This window comes from Macrotis lagotis, chromosome 7 (assembly GCF_037893015.1).
Source record: "Macrotis lagotis isolate mMagLag1 chromosome 7, bilby.v1.9.chrom.fasta, whole genome shotgun sequence".
NCBI classification, from domain to species: domain Eukaryota; kingdom Metazoa; phylum Chordata; class Mammalia; order Peramelemorphia; family Peramelidae; genus Macrotis; species Macrotis lagotis.
The window spans coordinates 186,221,757-186,245,630 of record NC_133664.1 but is presented as its reverse complement, the minus strand read 5'-3'; the positions used below and the strand labels follow the sequence as shown (position 1 = coordinate 186,245,630).

The following is a 23,874-nucleotide window of genomic DNA, read 5'->3' as shown; positions in this document are numbered from 1 at the left end:
AAATATTTTCTTTTTTCCACTTTTTAAATATTTTTATTTAAAGTTTTGAATTCCATATACCATTCTTCTTACCCTTACTTCCTGCCCTCCCTTTCCCTGAGACAGTGATAGTTTATGTTTATGATTGATAAAATCAATTATATACAGGTTATACATGTGCAACTATGAAAATGTTTCCATATTCCAAACATTTCTAACTATGAAAAACATTTCAACATTCATTTTTACAAAAATACTCAGAAAAAGAGTGAAAAAATAGCATTTTTCAGTCTGTATTCAATATCAGTTTTCTCTCTGGAAGCAGATATTATGCTTCTATCATTAGTCCTTTGGGATTGTCTTGGATCATTGAATTGCTGAAAATAGCTGAGTCATTCACAATTCTTCATTGAACAACATTGCTGTCATTGTGCCCAATGTTTTCCTGGTTCTATTCACTTAACTATGCATCAGTTCATAAAAGTTTTTCCAGATTTTTCTGAAATTATCCTGCTTGTCATTTTTTCCAAGTGCAAACATTTTCCCCCATTATCTGGCAGCACACTATTACCTTTGCCTCTAGGACTCAAATGGGTTTAAACTTAAACCCACTGCTACAAAGCATTCACCCCACGTTCATTTCCTTTGACCTCTTTGGGATTGGATAGTTGTTGTCCTTTCTTCTCCAAGTGAACCAAAATTACATCACTATATCGGATCAAGATTCACTGTATCTGACTGTGACTGATCAGACCAATATGCATTTAAAAGGCTCTACAGCACAACTCAAACACAAAAGTCCATGTGAACATTTGGAGTGAGAATATCTCTAATTTACACATCTCACATTTCTGTTGAACTACTGTAATTCAGCTTTGTTCATAGAGCACAGAGTCTTTTTTGATGTAGGCAGACCATGCTGGGTGGTCCTGGGCCAGTGTCTTCCATGTCTCACAATCAATTCCAATACAATCCATTCCAGAGTTCTTTAAAAAGACCTTGAGAGTGATCTTTTATCACTTCTTCTGACCTTCATGTGAGCACTTGCCTTGAGTAAATTCCCAACAATAAAATCTTTTAGGCAAATATAAATTTAGAATTTGAATAATGGGTCCAGTCCATCCAAACTCTGCAGTAAGGTTTGAATGCTTGGCAGTTCAGCTTGAGAAAGAACTGCAGTATCCAGTACCTTGTCTTATTGGATGATCTTCAGAATCTTCCTAAAACAATTCAAATGGAAATGATTTAGTTTCCCTGCATGGTGCTGGTAGATTGCCCAGGTTTCACAGCAAATGACAATGAAGGCAGCACAAGGGCTCTGTAGACCTTCAGTCTGGTAGGCAACCTCTTCTCTCCATACTTTCCTTCAGAGTCTCCCGAACACTGAGCTAGCCCCAGCAGAGAGGTGTGTGTGTGTGGGGGGGGGGGGGTGAATGTGAGTGTGTGAGTGTGAATGTGAGTGTGGGGGGATGAGTGTGTGTGTGTGTGTGCGTGCGAGTGTCAACCTCAGCATCCCTGTAAAGTTTATTGCCAAGGTAAGTGAACTTATCCATAGAATTCAAAACTTCTCTCTCATAACTGATAGTTTCACATATGAAAGATACAGTGCTGGCTAGTGGAGAACCTCTGTTTTCTTGGTGTTCACTGCCAGGCCAAAATTAGCACAAAAGGCAGAGAATCATTCCATACTCTGTTGCATTGAGTGCACAGTGAACAAAAAACCTTGTACCAACACTCCCTTATCCTCTATTCTTCACTTGTAGCCTTTTCAAATTAAATGATTTACCATCAGTGTGGTAGCTGACCTTGATACCATTTTCATCCTCATTGATGGCATATGACAATATTGCTGAAAACATCATGCTGAAAGGTTTTACTCTATTCATGCCAGGGAAAGTATGAGAGCATCATCCATTATCCAGAACCTGTGCAAGCATGCCAAACAATATCAAACAACATTTTAGGAAACCAATATTTTTTTATTTTTCCATTACATGTAAAGATAGTTTTCAACATTCATTTTTTGGCAAGATAATGAGTTCCACATTGTTCTTCCTTCCTCTCTACCTTGCCCCCCTCCTCATGCAAGTAATATGATATAGGTTTTAAAAGTACACTCATGAAAAACATTTCCACATTAGTCATTTTTTAAGGAGGAATTAGAATAAAAGGGAAAAAGTCATGAGAAAGAAAAAACAAGCAACAAATTTTTAAAAGTGAAAATAGTCTGCATTCAGACTCCATAGTTCCTTCTCTGGATGTTGATGGTATTTTCCCTCAATAGTCTTTTAAAGTTGTCTTTGATCACTGTATCGCTGAGAATAGCTAAGTCTGTCATAGTTGATCATCACACAATGCTGGCAACCAAATTTTGCCATGATCTTCTACAAGCCTTTATGAATGATGGTATTAAAGACCTCGGTCAGATCAACAAATGTTGTGTAAAGATCTCTTTCTGCTTCTGGTCTTTTCCCTGAAGTTGTAGAGCAGCAAATATCATATCAACCACTCCTTGGCCCTTTGTGAAGTCATTAGTTCTCTGATAGATGAGCATTCTCCAAGTTAAAAATTATTCTATTCAAGAGGACTCTGACAATAATCTTGCCAACAATGATTAAAAGAGACCCCACCTACCATGACTGCCACAGGACAACCTATTTCTTTTCCTGTGACAATGGAGGCATCTTTGAACTCTTGAGGAATAACTTCCTCTTACCCTATAAGATTTCAAACATAAGATTTCAATCAGGTTTTGTATAAGCTGACTTGTAAATCTCAACTAGAATAGAATCAGCATCAAACTCCATGGGAGAAGAGCCTGTTGGTATTCAAAATGTTTCCCCTTTATACATTTAAAACTCCAATATGGACTACAAAAACCAGCTTATACATAGTATACATTGTATAAAAAGGCATCAATATGACTCATTTGTGATAAACTGCAAGGGGACAGAGCAAAATGAGACAAAATAAAAGGAAGTTTAAGTAAGCAGAAAAAAAACATTTCATTCAGATTGTTTTAAAATATTGTAAGAGGAATCATGAGAATTTGCAAAGACATCAATGACAACTGAAAAATGGTTCCCTTTTTTTAAGGCCTTCCTACCTTTTTGATAGTAATAAGGGATTCTTCAGTTTTTATTTCCAGTTCAGGGACTAAAGGAGTCTCTACTTTGTGTTCTTCAGTTGCCTCCTCTGGGGCTGCCTGAGTAATTTCTATGTCCTCAGGAGTTTCTTCTTCTGAAGTCTCCTCTGTAGTTATTTCAACGAATTTTGGTTTTTCTGGCCTTGGAATCACAGGTAGTGGAGAAAGGTGATCATAATTAGTATGAAAGATACGGAAAGCAATATCATTTGATGCTAGTGCCTTTGGAATCTCAAATCCAACTTGTGAGTCACCAAATTTGATTCTTCTATACCTGTTAATGATAAATTAATTAAAAAAATGAGTTTCTGGGAATACAAGCATCATGCAATTAATAATTAATGATGATAATTACTTTAAGATTATAAAATATTTTATATATTATCCCATTTTATCCTTATAACAACTCAGCAAGGTAGATATTAATATTATTCCATTTTAAAGATGGAGAAATTGAGACAAAAAGAGGTTAAATGACTTGCTTAATTAAGATCACTCATATAGTTAAGTATGTGAGATCACATTTGAACTTAGGTGCTCTAGAGTCCAAGCCCAGTACCTTCTCCACTGCTTCTTAACCACTAGCTGGTGCTCAGGGTCACACAGATAGTAAATATCTAGAGCAAGATTTGAATCCAGGTTCTGAACCCACTGACTCTAGGTGCAATGCCCTACACCTCATACCACCTTCTCACTCAGTCTCTGCTCTCTCTGTCCCAAAAATCATAGAATCTGAGAGTTGGAAGGTGTCTAGTGGCAAACTAAAGGTCATCCACTCTAACATATATCTACCTGAAAAATGAATCTCCCTAAAAGATGTCCATTACAAATAGTCATCTTGCTTAAAATGAAAGAGTTCAATTGACAGTGACAAACTTCTTACCAAGCCACTCCACTTTGAGACAACTCAATGTTAGGAAATTTTTCATTTCAGTAAGCTAAAATCTATTGTCTGTATCTAGGCCTGAGGCCTATTCTACTTCTAAGCCATTATCATTTCTTACCTAGGAAAGAGAGAATTGGTTTCCTAATTGTTATCCCTGCCTTTAGTGTTACCATCTAGTACACAGAGAAATGGCTGGGGATGGGAATATATTCCCATGTGAACTTCTCTCTAGTCATGTCTTTCTCTTTGTATTCTTGTACAGTTCCTTTTCGCAAACCAAGACAGAATTTTACATTGATTCCTTTCAAGTTTCATTTTCTTAGGGGCAGCTAGGTGGCATAGTACATAAAGCACCAGCCCTGGAGTCAGGAGTACCTGGGTTCAAATCCGGTCTCAGACACTTAATAATTACCTAGCTGTGTGGCCTTGGGCAAGCCACTTAACCCCGTTTGCCTTGCAAAAAAAAAAACACCCAAAAAATTTTCATTTTCTTAGCTATGGTTCTTCATTTTAGTCTGTCATCCTTTCTGATTCCAACTCTATCATTAAATATATTCCTTATCCACTCAGACAAAAGTGTTTTGATAAACAACTCATCTATGTCTTCACCCAAGTCACTAATAAAAATCCTAGAAAAGAATAGAGCTCCGGGGGCGGAGCCAAGATGGCGACATGAAGGGATCGAGTCTTAGGAGCTCTCTGATAAAAACTCATAAACTAAGGAACCTAACTAAACTTTCAAGAGACAGAACCCACAAAGGGACCCAGTGAGGCAGTTCTCCTACTCAAGGTAACCTGGAAAAGAGCAGAAAGGCTCTGCTCCCCGGGGTCGGAGGGGCGGCCTGCCAGAGGGGTGGCCCACCAGAGCCAAAGAACTTCAGCCTCCCAGAGGCAGCCCCAGGGCGCTGGGAGCCGAGGCTCACAGCAGTGGGGGAGTCTCCTGAGCTGCACCCTGGGGAGCACCAGCACAAAGTGGGGGAACAGCGGGGGGACCTCTGCCTGAGCCAGCATGTAGAGCCCAGCCCTCAGGGCACACAGCCAGCAGCTTGGTCTTTCAGCAGCCCAAATCCAGGAAACTGAAGCAGGCGGAGCAGGTAAGCAGGAGCCCCCAGGGCATGAGCCCATTGAGCTTAGGGAGGGGAGTGAAAAGAAAGAGACTGCTGAGCTCTGTCCTCTGCCTCTGGAACAGGACTCTGGGGCTCTGACCACATTCAGATCCTGATCCCAGTCTAGCCCCCCCCCCCCCTTGGCCCCGTGGCAGAGGGGGGTGCTTATGTTCATTCACAGACCAGGAGGGAGGACAGAACCTCCCACACTGAGACCCTTGTGGGAGTGTCCCAAAAGCTAAGGAAGCACCCCAAAAAACAGACTTAGGCTGGGAAAATGAACAAGCAAAGAAATAAAAGGAAGACCATTTGAGAAATATTTTGCAAATGAGCCCAAGAAGGATCAAAATACTCAGTCTGAAGATGAGGAAGCATAAGCTCCTGCATCTAAAGACTCCAAGAAAAAACAGAAATTGGGCTCAGGCTATGATAGAGCTCAAAAAAGACTTTGAAAATCAAATGAGGGAGTTGGAAGAAAAACTGGGAAAAGAAAGGAGAGAGATGCAGGAAAAACATGAAAATGAAGTTAGCAGCTTAGTCAAGGAAATCCAAAAAAATGCTGAAGAAAATAGCATGCTAAAAACCAGCTTAGGTCAAATGGATAAAACAGTTCAAAAAGTTATTGAGGAGAAGAATACTTTAAAAAGCAAAATTGGCCAGATGGAAAAAGAGATAAGAAAAGTCTCTGAGGAGAACAAATCCTTCAGACAAAGAACAGAATTCAGGGAGATAGATGAATTTACCAGAAATCAGGAATCAATACTTCAAAACCAAAAAAATGAAAAATTAGAAGAAAATGTGAAATATCTCATTGAAAAAACAACTGATATGGAAAACAGACTTAGGAAAGATAATTTGAAAATTATTGGAATACCTGAAAGTCATGATCAGGAAAAGAGCCTTGACATCATTTTCAAAGAATTACTACAGGAAAATTGACCTGATATTCTAGAAGCAGAGGGCAAAATAGAAATGGAGAGAATCCACTGATCCCCCAGAGAAAGAGATCCCAAAAAACCAACCCCTAGGAATATTATAGCCAAGTTCCAGAACTCCCAAGTCAAAGAGAAAATATTACATGCAGCCAAAAGGACACAGTTCAAATATCGTGGAGCTGCAGTCAGGATCACACAGGACTTAGCACCAACTACATTGGAAGCTCATAGGGCTTGGAATACTATATACCGGAAGGCAAAAGAGCTCAGAATGCAGCCAAGAATGAACTACCCAACAAGGCTGAATGTCCTCTTCCAGGGAAAAAGATGGACTTTCAATGAACCAGGGGAATTTGAAAGGTTCCTTTTGGAATGTCCAGAGCTGAATAGAAGGTTTGATCTTCTACAGGACTCAGGTGAAGCATGGAGATTGGAGGAGAGGGGGGAAATATGAGGGACTTATATGAAGATGAACTGCATGTATAGAAAAATGATACTGATAATATTCATATGAACCATCTCAGTTAATAGAGCAGGTAGAGGGAGCTTTTATAGTTGAAGCACAGGAGAAAGCTGAATTCGAAGATAAAATATGGTGTAAAAATGGAGTCAATAGAAAAAAAGGGGAAATGGAATAGGAGAAAGAAAAAGGAGAGGGGGAATAGTCCAAGCTATTTCACATAATAAGATTTTTTTTGTTACAATGAGCTATTGCAATGATATGGAAGGGGGGAGGCAAGGGGGAATGAGGGAACCTTTGCTCTCATCAGAGATGGCTAGGAGAGGAAACAGCAACTATACTCAATGGGGTATAGGCATCTGGAGTAAGAAGGAGGGGGGAGCAGGGGGAAGGGGTGGGGATGTGAATAAAGGAGGAGAGGATGGAACATGGGGGGACAGTGTTCAGATATAACACATTTTCTTTTTTACTTCTTGCAAGGGGCTGGGATTGGATGGCCTGCCCAGGACCATAGGGCCAGGTGGATTCTGGGCCTAAGGGGTCATATGGGGGCTCAGGGCTTCTTGGCCCCAGGACCAGGGATCTGTCTGCTGTGCCACTCAACAACCCTACAGCATTGTCAGAGTGAAAGGAGAGAGAAAATATAGTACACGGTAGTGGAGAAATAAGAAAGGAGGGAGTTGCGATCAGCAATGGCAACGTTGGAAAAATATGGAAGTAACTTTTGTGCTGGACTTATCATAAAGAATGTGATCCACTCACGACAGAGTTGATGGTGTTGGAACAAAGACTCATTTTTTGTTATTATTATTTGGGGGAGGGTGCAGGGCAAGTGGGGCTGGGTGGCCTGCCTGGGGCCACATAGCAGAATAATCTTTGGGTGTCTGGGGCCGGATTCGGACCCAGGTGCTCCTGGCTCAAGGGCCAATGCTCTGTCTGCCACCCAGCCACCCCTACTGTTATTACTATTTTATTTTATTTTGGGTCTTTTTTTTTCTTTCTTCTTTTTGGTTTTTGCAGGGCAGTGGGGATCAGGTGGCTTGCATGTCACATGGCTGGGTGATTATTGGGTTTATGAGGCTGGATATGTACTCGGGTGCTCGTGGCTCCAGGGCTGGTGCTTTGTCCATTGCGCCACCTGGCCATACCTATAATTATTACTATTATTTTTTTTTAATTTTAATTTTTTTTCTCTCCCCTTTATTTTTTCACCCAAGCAAGTCTATCTATATTCATGGGGGGAGGGGTATTTTGTTTACTTGTAAACAAGTATATTTTATTAATGTAAAAAAAACATTTGTATGAAATGAGAATAAAAAAATAAATTTAAAAGAGTGGAAAAAAATTTTTTTAAATCCTTCCTCAAAAAAAAAAAGAACAGAGCTCCATATACAATTATTACAATAATGTAAACAAAAAAGAAAAAGAAACAAAAACAAAGCTGAATTCTTTGTAACTGAAATGGCCAAGTTAATTCCTGAACAGAGTTGAGGAAAAAAGCACCTCACTGCCTTCATTGATGAGGTAGAAGACTATGGGTATAAAATATCACATATATTGTCAGACTCAGTCTACATATTAATTGTTGAACTATTTTTTCTACTTCCCTTAAGTTCTATTCCAAGGAGTGACTTGCTGGGTAGGAAAAGGGGGTAGAATATATTCAGAAATTATTTATGATGTAAAAAATCAATAAAAATAATATTTTTCAAAGAAAGGAAATCTAAATATAGCTAAATTGAAGCATTCTTCAACAGATTTCCCACAAGTTTAACATTTATCTCTTCATTACCACTAAAGACTCAACCATTCAACCACTTTCAAAATTTACCAAACTATACTATAACACAGTTCTCAACTAAACTATAACAATGCAAAGAGAAGGTAGAGTAAAGATGGCAGAGCAACTGAAAGAAGTTCAGCCCAGCTCATCCAACACAACCCCTCCACAAAAATATAGGCTTAATACCAAACTGATTCTGATTGAGAAATCTAAGAAAAAAAATCACTGAGTGATTCCAGTCCAAATCAGCAGAGGAAGAGAGGCAGAGCGGTCTACAGATATTGAAGGTGGGGATGGGGTCTGTCTAGGGGCCCAAGGTATGTGTTCTAGATATCTAGAACTGAAGCTGTGCATGAGGACAAGGAAAGGCCCTACTCTCATATAAATCTTGTGGAGGATATGGGAAGAGGTACCAATAGGCCACTTTATGATTCACTATACAGTTCTGGATCAAAGATCAGGAAGGAATCTGCATTTAGGGATGGCAATCCAGTGTAAGAAGTAGTTGGAGTTCACAGGCATATGAACAAGGAATAAATTCAGAAACAAACAGTAGCTGGGTGGCTCTGACCCCAAGAGAGGACCAGAATCTCAGTTCTAGCCTTCAGCCCAGTCTGATGCCTGTGGCAGTATAGCCAGGGCAGGAATCTCAGGGCAAAGCTTTCCACTTAGCTAAATATTAGGGCCTGAATCCAGAAGCAGTCCGTTAGAATTTTCAATCAGGGGCATACCAACAGACACCAAACTCAGGTCAGGAACTAGCAAAGCTCAGATCAACAGAGCAGGAACCAGAATCAAACCAATTAGGAGCACTGAAAGCTCTTAGGTCCATAGACTGATCATGAACTGTCCCCAGGATCCTAAAATTAAAACAACACCCAAAACTCTAAGAATGCAACTGAAGGATCCAAGAAGACAAAAGATTAGCTTAGACATTCTCTTCAGAATGTCTAAAATAAAATCTGAAATCAGGAAGTAGTCTGAAAAAATGTGTAGGGGGCAGCTAGGTGGCGCAGTGGATAAAGCACCGGCCCTGGAGTCAGGAGTACCTGGGTTCAAATGCTCTCAGACACTTCATAATTACTTAGCTGTGTGGCCTTGGGCAAGCCACTTAACCCCATTGCCTAGCAAAAACCTTAAAAAAAAAAAAGAATGTGTAAATAAAATAAAGAATCACACTAATAAGAGCTATGCTGGTGACAGGGATATTTAAGACAATCCAGAAAAAGAGAACTCTAAACATCTATAAGCAAAGCCTCAAAGAAAATCACAGTTTGGATATAAGTTCATGAAGAATTTCCACAAGCAATAAAACAAGAATATTTTTAAAGAAATAAAACATTTTTAAAAAATCAAATGAAAGCAATAGAAGAAAAATGAGGGAAGAAATGATACCTAGGGAAGCACATTTTGAAGAGAATTAAAAAGCTGGAACAAGAAGTATATGGATACTAAAAGAAACTCACTCAAAATCTCACACCAAAACCAGGCATGGGGTGTCTAATAACATGTCCCTATCACATTTACAGGTGACTAAGCCTGAGGTTGATCTAAAATGATTTGCTTTTTAATGAAAATAGACTGACTGAAACAGTAAGAATTAAAAACTTCTAATGGCCCATTAAAATAATGTGTTCTTAGATTTCCCAAATGTCTAATTTGTTTACTTATAGTTTGAAGGAACTACTATTGTCCCCTTTTTAAAAACTGATATAAAACTTATGAGACTCACAGCACCATTATCATTCTTCACGATTCCTTAAAGATTCACAACAAAAGGGAACATACAATTAGTATCAGAGGCAGAATTCAAACCAACATTTGCTCTCCTCATCTATTTTGAATGGTAAAATGCCAGTTATTTTCTTCTGAGGTCCTAATTCATTAACGAGTTATAATATAGCATCTTATGTTTAGAGTTTAACAATCTTGAACCTAAGAGATACATGAAGCCTTGCAGATAATCCAGCTCCTTTTACAGATAATGAAACTTAGAAATTTAAAGTAATTTTCCCACAGTCACAGAGGTAGAAAGAAGTCTTCCAATCAGCTGCTCTGTTATATATTCTCACCATAATATCTCATCTGTTTCTTCTTCCTCTCAAATCCTTGATCATATACTTTCCTGTGGTTTATGCTTCAAGATCATAGTATTTTTTAAAGTATATGAATATATGTGTAATTTAAAAAACATCCTTTTAAATACACCTTTATATTCTAGTCATGTGATCCAATTATCAGATTTATTTTCTCCTGTGAATTGTTGGGACCTTTCACTGTTATCCTTCCTGTGATTTAATTGTTCTTTTCTTCAGCTTATGATTTGGCAAACTATATCTGGGCAAATTTCCCCCTTTTTTATTATAAACTTTTCTATGTCAGACTATCAAGTCTTTAAATAAATTTATTTTTCTTGGTCCAAGCTGGATTTATTTTATTCCCAGCCTAAAGTCATATTCTTTTATCCTAAGACACTATCCCAAAATCTAAATCCCATATTTCAACACCATCTTTCTAGCCAACTGTTTGTTCTCCTTCCACATCCTCCTTTCTCTTACAATGAACTAATGTTCAAACAGTAGCATGAAAATAACACCTGAGACCCCAGTTCCTTCAATTTACTATTTAAGGGCTTCATAACCCATTTAGATGTTTTCTATTTTGGGTTTGTTCCACCATTAGGATCCATTCCCACATGTGGATAGTAGTTGCCAGGCTTGACAAATCTCAGGAAGCTCTTTGAAGCCTAAGACTGAATTTTCTTTTTGGCTGCCAAATCATACTGTTGATTCATATTGATTTCATTGTAAATTTGAGGAAAGTTTCATTCAACTCACATAAAACTGGAATAGCAAGGAAATAAACTAAATAATATTATCTCCTGGACTATAAGTTTCATGAGGATAGGTATTTCTTTAATCTATTTGTTCATTATGAGTCAAATATTAGGGATTCAATTTAAGTCAACTGCAATTCTTACACCCTTGTAATTAGGAAACATAGGAAACATTTCTTCCATTTATAAAAGAAATCCCCTTTAACTTGGTTATGAGATAATTTGACTACTGATTTTTCTGCCTAAAAGAAACAAAAAAAATTAATAGAGTTACTTTGGATTCTTCTTGAGGTTTGCCCAAACATACAAAGTGATGTCTTCACCTTTAATGGTCTTCTCCATATTTCCACTGTCAGTATCTACTAAAGAACTGGCTTCCTGCAAATCAACAACAAAAAAGTTAAAAAACCTAGGAACTTTCTTACTCTCTAAAAATCAAAAGGTATTTATTAAGCCCTTACCACATATCAGAAACTATACTAGATACCAGAGATATAAAGGTAAATTAAAACAGTCCCTGCCTTCGAGGTGTTTGCATTGTATTGGGAAAACTATATGTACATACAAAAATAAATAAAAGTGGGGGCAGCTAGGTGGCGCAGTGGATAAAACACTGGCCCTGGACTCAGGAGTGCCTGGGTTCAAATCCGGTCTCAAACACTTAATAATTACCTAGCTGTGTGGCCTTGGGCAAGCCACTTAACCCCATCTGCCTTGCAAAATAAATAAACAAACAAACAAATAAATAAACAGATAGATAAATAAGTAAATAAATAAATGAACGAATGAATGAATAAATGAATAAATAAATAAATAAATGCAAGTTAGTTTTAAGGGGGAATACTCTAGCTGCTGGGAGGAATAGGGGAGGTTTCTTATAAAAGACAGTACCTGAGCTGAGTCTTGAGGAACAGTAAGAAGGCCACTATGCCTAGACTCTAGAATATTGTAAAGAGGAATAATGTGTAATAATACTGGGAAAATAAGTTGAAGCCAAGTTATGAAGATCTTTGAATGACCAATATAGGAGTTTATATTCGATCCTAGAGATGCTAGGGAACCTTTAGAGTTTCTTGAGTAGAAAACAAATATCCTAATCAAGATATTATTATTTAATCATCTTGGTAGTGGCATTAGAATCATTGTGATAAAGTTGTAAGGAAACTCAAAAGTCATCTAAGTCAACCCCTTCATTTTCCAAATGAGGAAGCCAAGGTCCCAAGAGGCTGCCTTAGGAAGTAGGCCTCAGAAGTTGGCTATAAGCCCAAGTCCTCCGACTCTGAGCTAAGCAACAGGACTTTGTTGCATTAGAATAAGTAAGCTTCAATAGAGATGAGAAAGATGGAAAGAAAGAAAAATCCAAGTTCCTTGAGGCAAATGCTAAGGAGCATAAATTGCAATTTTGTTGCTAACATGAATGTAAGAGAAAAGGTTAGTGGTCCCATCCAGTTCAGTCTTGGATACTGTCAATCCAAAAACCATAAGGCACATGAAGGAACCTGAAAAAAAATTGAAAGGGACTTTTTTCAAAAATACACTCGGAGGGGCAGCCAGGTGGCACAGTGGATAGTGCACTTGTCCTAGAGTCAAGAGTATCTGAGTTCAAATCCGGCTTCAGACACTTAATAATTACCTAGCTGTGTGGCCCTGGGCAAGCCACTTAACCCCATTTGCCTGGCAAAACAAAAAAACAAAAAAAAAACAACCTAAAAAAAAGAATTCACTTTGGTCAAGTAGTAGCTATTGGGGTAGAAGCAGAGCCCAGGAATTCAAAAGACAAAATAAATCTAAATCTAATTTTCTGTTGGTTTTTGTTGATGGACTGGATGTATCTAGAGGCCTAAACTAAAATAAAAACAAAATAAAACTAAAAATAACCTGATTCTATGGAGAAAGGAGGCAAGATTCCTCCTTATAAAAAAGTGATCACATAAGTAGTTTGTAATTCCATTTTAAGTCCAACAGATGACATTGAAGAATCTGAAAAGAAGAGTCCACTAAAGTGGACACAATAAAGACTTGAAGTACAATAATCACTAATTTAAGGATGCTACCACAGCAGCAGATGTCAGCTCCAGATAGAAGGCCAGGAAGAAGAGGCAAACAGTGGTACAGAGAACAGCAGCAATACTACCCTTGGCCATGCAAGTTCTCAGGCTATGAGTGTTTCTAGCACATGAGCCCTCGAGATGCAAGTCTCCTACATGCATTCCTTCTCCCATTGATGGCATGGTAATTGGCAAGAGGAGTATTAGTATGATAAGAATTTTATTTCACTTATTTTGCTATTCTATTTAATTAAAATTCATTTGTTTTAAATTAATATCTCTTCTGATTGATATAGTAAAGGAGCATTAGTAGGGGCTTATGAGTCTTTCAGTAGAATCTGACCCTAAATGAACTTTAAACCTGGGATATTTTACAAGAGTGTGAGCTGCAAAAAAAATTTTTTTCACTTCAGATGTCTAGTAATTTCCTGTATGACATAGATGAAAAAATAAATGTTTGATGAATAAACAAATAATGAATATAGGTTGACTCAGCTTCTTTATTTAAAAGAACATTTTTACTTTATTAATTAAATTTCCTGAGTCATATGAAAATGACATTGCTTCTTCAATTCCCAAATGTCAACTATTAATTATAGAACCCATTTTCATTCTTTTACATTGAAACTAGGAGGAGGAGGAGGAGGAGGATGTTTGTCCTTCATTCTTCAAGAAGATCAGTACATCGCGAAGGTGATGCCATCACAAGGAAGAAAACTGGATTTGAGTGAAGGCTAAGTCATAGGCCTTACTTTCTCCTCCAAAGCCATCTGAGTCCAATGGCTAGATATGTATCAGGAACCAGAGATAGCCTGGATGCAAGGCAATCAGGGTTAAGTGACTTGCCCTGGGTCACACAGCTAGTAAGTCTCAAGTGTCTGGGGATGGACTAGAACTCAGGTCCTCCTGATTCTAGAAGCAGTGCTCTATTCTCTATTCCATTTATCTGCCTATAACCTCTTTTCAAATCATCAGCAAGCATTTATTAAGAACTTACTACTATTCACAAGGGACTGTGCTTTCTTAAATAAAGACCATGACCTGGTAACTTGTGGATTGTATTAATTCTATGCTTGACTATTCTTGAAGACATCAAAAATTCAGTTAAGCTAGAATTTAGAGGGGCAGCTGGGGGCACAGGATATCACACATCAGTACTGGAGTCAGGAGAACCTGAGTTCAAATCCAAACTCAGACACTTAATAATTACCTAGCTGTGTGACCTTGCAAAAAAAAAACTAAAAAAACACAACTCCAAATGTGTTCTGATTGTGCCTAAGTTCATTAGTACCATTTTCCTCAATTTAGATACTTTGTTATTGTTGCTTAGTCTTTTTTAACTGTGTAACCCCATTTGGAGTCTTCTTGGCAAGATTTCAAGTGGTTTGTCATTTCCTTCTCTGGCTCATATTAAGATGAGGAATTTGAAATTAAGTGACTTGCCAGGGTTGCATAGCTAAAAGTGTCTCAGGACAGATTAGAACTCAGAAAGAGTTCCCAGCACTTCATCCACTGTGCCAACTTGGGCATTATGCCTCCTTTAATGCAACTTAAAAATTTGGTTGATCGTTACATCACATTGCTAGCTTCCACGGAAAAAACAGAGCACTAAAGCCCTCAGATCTTTTTCTGACAAAATGCTCATAATAAATAATTCTAATATGGAAGGTAAATAGTAGTAAACTTAAATTTAAATATATACATATACATAGATATTCATATACAAATATATGTGTGTATCTATGTATTCATATCTTCATTTGTCTATTTATTACAACAGAAGAAAAGGTAGGCACTAAAGGATGATTACAAAAGTGTGACATGATTATCTAAGAGTACGGTTAAGAATAGTAAAGCTCAGAATGAAGTGATGCCAGAGAAAAAAAGGTAAGGACAACAAAATAGAGTGTGGTCTTTTTAAAGTTATTATTGTTTTTTAGGTTTTGCAAGGCAATGGGGTTAAGTGGCTTGCCCAAGACCACCCAGCTAGGTAATTACTAAGTGTCTGAGGCTGGGTCTGAATTCAGATCCTCCTGACTCCAGGGCCGGTGCTCTATCCACTGTGCCAACTAGCCACCCCTTAAAGTTATTTTTGAGAAAAGAAGGGTCAGGGCTACTGTCAAAAGAAAGAAGGTAGAGCTATTCCATTGTTACTTTATATTTAATCTGTCAAGAAGAATTGATTGGACTGGAAAAATAGACCAGACATAGCTAATATTGAGCTGATTCTCATAAGAGAGGAGGAAGAGAGCACCTAGTTCCCTTGAGGAATTCAAGTCACTTGGTCCAGATGAACTATTTCTTCAATTGCTAAAACAAGTGACAGAGGTGAATGGTGATCCATAGAGATTTCATGAAGATCATGGAGAACAGGAGAGGAATCTCAAGAATAGAGAAGGCAAATTTCATTTGAATTTTTGTTTTAAGAGAAGAGAATAGAATCTTCAAACAGTAATTCAATAAACTGGGTATTAATGCCTAGAAAATTAGAGACCATAATTTTAAAAATTGGTCATTGAGTATCTTGAAAAGAAAGAGGTCATAAATAGTTATAATGGCTTTAGCAGAACAAATTATTCTAAGTTAACCTCATTCCTTTTTTTTAACATTCCCTCTATGTAGAGTCCCTGTTCAGATGCCAATATACTGAGTCTCTTTTCTGGACTCCTATATCTTTCCCAGGCAAGCACTGAAGGAGGAAACAAGGAAGACAAAGGTCTGCATTTGTTAAACTAAATACCAGTGCTTAAATATCCTTCCCAGTCCCTTAATCCACTCCCACTCCAGTAGCACTTAGTAAAATAAGGCTCTTGTGCTCAAGGACACCAGGTGAAGATAATTTACAGTGCTCCTACACTCAACAATCCCTAACACCTCTAATGCTGTAGATATAGTTTATCTAGACTATGTCATAGTGTACTTTTGGGGGGGGAATAGATGGAGAGTTGAAGGCTAAATGATAATATAACTAGACATTCAGAATCAGTTAAATAGGTGGACTCAAAAAGAATTTATTGATTATTCTTTATCAACTTGGAAGGCCATTGTTTTCATTCTTTTATTTTCCATGGTAGAGAAAAGAGAGGTGATCTGAATATTTCTAACTTCTCTTTATCAACAGCTATTTTGAGCCCATACTCATCATTCAGTAAAGTATCTTTTCTTTGATCCTCCCCTTGAACTTTCCACACATTTTACAAAAGTTGAGGAGGTTTTAGGTTTGAAATCAAGGATCCAAATGTTTCAAAGAACTTCCTGATATGGTTTCCACAAGTATGGTGGATAAAGAGTTTTCATGCTTTGCTTCTCAGAAGGGGTTCTAGCCACTTTCCTGCAGCATACTACAAGAAGCCACTATGATTTGGTTGGCCCTAAAGAGATGAGTCCAGAAGATGTAGGACTGGGGAGGAGTAAGTGCCTAAAGGAGATGCTGAAAACAGTAGAGAAACCCTCCAGAGGAGGTGTCCAAAACTAGCAGAGACTAGTGGAGAAATTCAGTTAGTACCCACAGACATGATGTAATCAAAAAGAAGAGTGGCCTAATGATATTACCATAACACTTTAGGGGGCCTGCAGACATCTGGGGTGTATTACACCTTTACACAGAGTCCCTTTGTATGAACCCCTGGTTCTTGATTCCTCTCCAAGCTCACTGTTCCCATTGCTGGTGAGTAATTTGTAGGAAAGCATTCCCTAGGTTAATATGGGGAATGTCTGCACTATTTCCTTGAAAACCTTTGTTATTAAGTAACTGAATTCTCTGGCTGATTTTTTAAAAAGCCAATGTACCAACAGGGGGTTCATAAGGGAATTTTGAGAGGTTGTTTCTTCACAAAAGATTTTAAACCTAGAGTAGCTATTCTGGGGACCCCCAAGTGAAAGAGAGAGAGGTATCTTAGATGATTATATTGATATTTTTGAATTATAATATGGGAAAATAAATGTATTCCATAACAACTGTTGTTTTTTAATCAAGTTTATTTCACATATTATTTAACATAATTGTGTCTATTCTGACCCATACTGTATATAATATATATATATATATATATATATATATATATAGTGAGTCTTAGACTATGTATCAAAAATAGAATTTCTTTATTGCACAGCATAAATTTCCTGTAATATTTTAATTTCAATTCTTTCAAGCACAACTAACAATGTATCATACTTACTTTAAGGAGAGCTTCTGTGGCTTCATCAAATTTAAATTGAAGAAGTTCTTGTAGTTCAAGGATTGATCCTTGGTATTGTGCTACTTGTTCATCTGTCAACTCATGCATTGGAGTATCCAATAATGTTAATTCCAGTTTCTCAATTAACTAGAATGCAGAAGAATATCTCCATTAATCTCCTGACAAAGGAGGAAAAGGGGAAGTGAAAGGGAATAAATATTCCACACTTTAGACTGAAAAATAATATATCCTTCCATATTCATAAGACTCTCTCTGTCTGTCTCTGTCTCTCCCTCTCTCTCTCTGTCTCTGTCTCTCCCTCTCTCTCTCTGTCTCTCTCTCTCTCTCTCTGTCTGTCTCTCTGTCTCTCTCTCTCTCTCTCTCTCTCTCTCTCTGTCTTCATAATTCTGAGTGGAGGAAAAGTAAAATAATTTCCTTGAAATTAAGGAGTGCAGATATTCCAACAGCTCCAAACCCCAACAATTTCCCATCTTGTTAAATTCCTCAACTAGGTTTAAATAAACAAATTCATTACAAAAATTAGGTATCCCTTATCTACTTGCCATTCATCTTCCTTAGGTACTACCATACTATCCTTGTTCCTCCTCCTCTAGTTTCTTCCTTGTTCTTTCTCCTGTTGCTGCCCCATCTTTCTATCCTAGTTTCCTTAGGGATCAATACAACTATTTGTTCCTGCTGCTTTTGCTCCCCATACTTTCACAAAAAACAAAGACTACATGGAAGGTCAGAAATTTTACGTTGGTGCTGACAAGATTACTAGGTAAATTACAGAGAGGGTTATAAGGAATGAGTCAGAGAGGTGATGATCAGAAAAGGGGAATTTCAGAATTCAGAATCATGGACACATTTAGTGGGATCTCAGTGATGAATATTACTATGCACCGTTAAGATAGAGTAAAGATAGAGGTCATGAAAGTTTAGGAGATTGATGAATTAAAATTCATCTTAAAGTTTTAGGAGATTAATGAGAACAGTGTTTGAGGAGACATCAAATTCCCTCATTATGGGGGCAGACACTAAGGCAGAAAAGGAAGATTGCATGTGAGCCAGTTCTCAACTCCTTGAGAAAAGAGGAAAAGTGACCTTGAGGTCAGTAGATAATTATCCAAAGGATATAAGATTCTTCAAGAAACATCAAGAGAAAGTGTTAATGATGGCAACCGAAAGAGTTCTGGAGGTGATAGTTATAATAAAAAAAGCAATGCCTACTTGTTTCGATCCAATTTTTGTATGGTAGGGTAGGGTAAATGTACTTTGGAAGGAGTAAAAGCACCATCCAATACTGAAGTGGGTTGTCAATGAGATAGTGTTTTCAAGAGAAAATATATGGAAAATATATAGAATTTCACCTTACTTTCAACTTGGCAGAATGCAAACATTTTAATATGTAAGGGAAACAGTTTTAGATATTTCTCCCTCCATTCCACTTTGCTAAAAAAAAAGGTATTTAGCAATTGGCATTCTCTACCCTAAATGTGGCAGGAATGAGCTCCAGGTAATTTGAATAATCCTTCCCAGCTGTATTTTGATCCCCTGACCAGCAGGGGATCCATTCTCTTAATACCAATAATATAGCATATAAATCAACCTGGGTGGCACAATCTGGAACTCTATTGATAGCATATATAGTGGCTTTGGTTACAGAAAAAAAATATTTTGAAAAAACTTGGTAAACAGCAAAGTAGAAACATCAAGAGAATCAATATAAGACATAATTGGGTCCAATTGGGTCCAATGCCCAAAACGGGTGGGAATGATGAAACCATTTAATTATCTTATCAGCTGTCTTTTCAGGAATCAAATCTCATTTGGAGGCTATTTGGATGTCATTAGCCAATTTATACAAATCTTTGATACCAAAAGAGTTTTTAAAATGAGAGACAAACAACAAATGATCATTAAAATTAAAATTAAATGGTTTATTCATTTCCACCCTTTTTGGGCATTGGACCCAATTGGACCCAATTATGTCTTATATTGATTCTCTTGATGTTCTGTCTATTCTTGTTTGGAGTAATTTCATTAGGCCTATATCATAACAAATTCAGAAAAGAGGTGGCATTTTGTCATTACGGTGGGGGTTTAAGAGCTCTTTCTGATTAAATAAATTCACATTAATATTGAGTGAATTTGGTCTTTTAGGAAAAAGAAGCTGAGGGACCCAAGGCATACCCCTCTCTAAGAATTAGAGTTGGTACTTCTCCCAGAAGAATGAAGCATAATAGGGTTTTTTTTGTTGTTTTGTTTTGTTTTTTAGTTTTTTCAAGTTAAGTGACTTGTCAAAGGTCACACAGCTAGGTAATTAAGTGTCTGTGAAGCATAATAGTTAATCATAATGAGAATAATAGTAAAGTGGTCTCATTATTTGAATTCATGGTGTATACTTTCATTGGACTGAAACCTATTACCATTATTTTATATATGCCATATTTTATAATATTTTAATTATAATTTGAATATTTTGAATTCAAATGCCTGTGTCTACTTTATAGGATTCATTATTCTCACTAATCAGAATCTAAGGATAATCATCAGGATGAGTGTGGTTTTTCCTACCTTTTCACTCACTGAATAGAACTAGGTTAGTGGCTAGCTAAATTCCTAATATTTGCACTCTTTCTCTACTTTTATATGAATTTACTGCCTCCCCTATTAGAATATAAAGTTCTGAGAGTAGGGATTGTTTTAGTTTTCGTATTTCTTCTCCCAGTGTCTAGAATAATGCCTGAAATACTGTAGAAGTCTAATATATGGTCACTAATTTATTTTTAAAAGACTATGAGTTGGGGGCAGCTAGGTGGTGTGGATAGAGCACCGGCCCTGGAGTCAGCAGTTCCTGAGTTCAAATCCGATCTCAAACACTTAATAATTACCTAGCTGTGTGGCCTTGGGCAAGCCACTTAACCCCATTGCCTTGCAAAAACCTAAAAAAAAAAAAAAAAAGACTATGAGTTACCATTGTCACTACCTAGTGTTGGTGATAATGATCTGCTTGGACTTGGCAGGGGGGATATGTTCCTGATCAGCAGGTGAATTTCTGTGAGAGCACAGGTCAATGGTAAACCTAGCCTAAGAGAGAGAATACAAAGTAGAACTCCTGCCCACCCCTGCCTTCCTTCTTTGGCATTAGAATAGTTACACAAATACAACAGTAGCACCTTTCTGGACAGGAAGCTTTTAGGTTATTCCCCTTCAGGTAAAGAAAGTGTTTTTCTCTACTCCATACTCAGTTTTGTCCCGGACAGTCAGAAAGCCTTCGATGAGATCAATGTTGGAATCAGAAAAGGGAGCATCTCTGTCACCTGCTAGGAACTATGGTGAAACTATGGTCCAATCTTAAAACAACATCAATTTCCCATTATAATTTTGTTTAGGAAGGAAAAAAAACACTGGTTTCCTATTATCTAGATAGTTCAAAGTCAATTTGATTTTTAAAATAAATAACTCAGCAATATGGAAGCAATGCTGTAAACTTTGTGTGCTTGTCTGTATAATCTATTTTATCCCTTACCCATAATTTAAGTATAGTTGAACTGATCTGCATTGGCAAGATTGCGTAAATTGTTAAAAAAAAATCCACAAGGAGATTATAGAATATGTCCATCCCTATTTAACTAACCTTACATTATAAGTTAATTATTCTCAAAGAACTATAATTGTACACATTCAGTTTTATATTTCCATTTCTGGATGGAATATTTAAAAGTTAGAGAATTATGTCAATACTTACACTTAGTATTAGTTTGCTCGCTTTCATCACGGCATTCATATCTTCATTTCTCTTTTCTTTCAATAAACTAATAAAAGTGTTTATCTCTTGAGCTATACAAGGATCAGGAGTTCCATCACACTCAATGTAATGTTTCCACTATAAAAGAAAAACTAGTCACACATTTCAGGGATTAAAACCTCAACAAAAGTATAAAATAAAAAATCAAAGATGAGTTCCATAAAATTCTGTTTTTTACCAATATAAAAATATGCACATTTAATCTGCACCTACCAAAGCTTTTACAATGCAAGACTATTACAAGGATCAGTTGAAATCAAAGATGAAAAGCACTTATAAACCTTAAAATATGAGAAATATTATTAAATTTTTAATTATTAAATATTATTAAAGAAGAGCAACCCAGAGCAATCCAGCTCTAACTATATAGATATTTGGACTAAATCAGTTAGCACCAGGAAAACTCTCCATCATGTACTATGCATGATGGAATCCTATATAAGCAAGAGAGATTCCATATTTATTGGTTTACAAAATGGGTCAATTCCCCACGATATCTGACCTCTCCAGCTCCTCTCTACAAGATCATTTCTAATTGTATGAATGTTTTTCAAGAGTCTTCCTGGGCCAATGAATTTAAATTTATAACTGATACATAGTACTTTTTTTTATAAAATGTTTCTTTTGAGCCTCACAATAACCCTCCGAAAGTTACTAGAGATATTATCCCATTTTACAAATGAGTAAACCAAAGTTCAAATCAATAAGTCAGTAAGTGTTTAATAAATATCTGCTATTGCCAGACTCAGTGTTAAGCATTGAAGATACGGGGGGGGGGGGGACCCACTGCCTGATTTCAAGGGAGCTTACAGTCTAAGGGAAAGGCAACCATGTTCAAACAAGAAACAATATATTCTGGATAAACTGGAGATCATTTCAGAGGCAAGATGTTGAGATTAAATAGGACCAAGAAAGCCTTTATACAGAAGTGAGATGTAGTTTGGTCTTTTTTTTTTTTATCATATTTGATCTGACATTTTTATTATTTTTTTGAAAGTTTTTCAACATTCATCCATATGTACATGTATATTTTTAAGTTCCAAAATTTCCTTCCACCCTCCCTTGCCATTCTCTTTCCCTCAGCAGCAAACAGTCAGGTTAACACTGTACATACATATTTTTGATAAACATGATTATAGATTAGTCATTTTTTGTATGAGGAATTAGAATTAAGGGAAAGAGATACATAAGAGATAATTTTTAAAAAGTGAATGTAGTGTTCATCAGATTCTGAAGGATTTTTTTTAGATGCTTTGTTTTGTTTTTCTTCCTCTGGATGGGGATAATATAGTCCATAGCCAGTCTAATATAGTTGTCTTAGCTCTCTGAACTGCTGAGGAGCGCTACTTCCATCAGGGTTGATCATCTCACAATGTTGTTGTTAATGTGTACATTGTTCTCTTGGTTCTGCTCCCTTCGTTTAGCAACAGATCCTGTGAGTCATTCCTTGCTTCTCTAGAGTTCAATTATTTATGGATTCTTTTTTATTTTTTATTTTTTTTAGGTTTTTGCAAGGCAAATGGGGTTAAGTGGCTTGCCCAAGTCCACACAGCTAGGTAATTATTAAGTGTCTGAGACAGTATTTGAACCCAGGTACTCCTGACTCCAGAGCTGGTGCTTTATCCACTGTGCCACCTAGCTGCCCTATTTATGGATTGTTATAAAAATAATATTCCATAGTATTTCATGTACTATAACTTGTTTAACCATTCCCCAATTAATAGGCATCCCCTCAATTTCTAAATCTTTGTCACTACACAAAGACCTGTCATGAATATTTTGGAACAGGGCGGAGCCAAGATGGCAACATGAAGGGATCCAGTCTTAGGAGCTCTCTGATTAAAAACTCATAAACTAAGGACTCTAACTAAACGTTCAAGAGACAGAACCCACAAAGGGACCCAGTGAGGCAGGTCTCCTACTCAAGGTAACCTGGAAAAGAGCAGAAAGGCTCTGCTCCCCGGCTGCCAGAGGGGTGGCCCACCAGAGCGAAAGAACTTCAGCCTCCTGGAGGCAGCCCCAGGGCACTGGGAGCCTCAGCTCACAGCAGCGGGGGAGTCTCCTGAGCTGCACCCTGGGGAGCACCGGCACAAAGTGGGGGAACAGCGGGGGGGACCTCTGCCAGAGCAAGCACGTGGAGGCCAGCCCTCAGGGCACACAGCCAGCAGCCTAGACCCGGAAACAGAAGCAGGCAGAGCAGGAGCTTCCAAGGCATGAGCCCATTGAGCTGAGGGAGGGGAGTGAAGAGAGACTGCAGAGCTCTATTCCTCTGCTCCTGGAACAGGACTCTGGGGCTCTGACCACATTCAGATCCTGATCCCAGTCTAGGCCCCCCCATAGAACAACAGGACCCCCCCACCTCAGCCCTGTGGCAGAGGGGGGGCGCTTATGTTCATTCACAGACCAGGAGGGAGGACAGAGCCTCACACACTGAGACCCTTGTGGGAGTGTCCCAAAAGCTCAGGAAGCACCCCCCAAAAACAGGCTTAGGCTGGGAAAATGAACAAAGAAACAAGAGGAAGACCATTGAGAAATATTTTGCAAATGAGCCCAAGAAGGATCAAAATACTCAGTCTGAAAATGAGGAATCACAAGCTCCTGCATCTAAAGACTCCAAGAAAAACAGAAATTGGGCTCAGGCTATGATAGAGCTCAAAAAAGACTCTGAAAATCAAATGAGGGAGTTAGAAGAAAAACTGGGAAAAGA

The 23,874-nt window shown here is 37.7% G+C and overlaps 1 protein-coding gene across 4 annotated transcripts in view; it reads right to left on the bottom strand.

Moving 5' to 3' along the window:
- The window catches only part of DNAI7 (dynein axonemal intermediate chain 7), a 116,671-nt gene that overhangs the window by 36,383 nt on the left and 56,414 nt on the right, over positions 1-23,874 (bottom strand). For all 4 annotated transcript variants that reach the window (XM_074194229.1, XM_074194231.1, XM_074194232.1 and 1 more), the window contains 4 exons: positions 21,108-21,245; positions 17,357-17,503; positions 11,405-11,508; positions 3,086-3,398 (listed from right to left, as the gene is read on the bottom strand). In XM_074194229.1, coding sequence (XP_074050330.1) covers positions 3,086-3,398; positions 11,405-11,508; positions 17,357-17,503; positions 21,108-21,245 — 702 coding nt within the window. The remainder of the gene's footprint in view (positions 1-3,085; positions 3,399-11,404; positions 11,509-17,356; positions 17,504-21,107; positions 21,246-23,874) is intronic.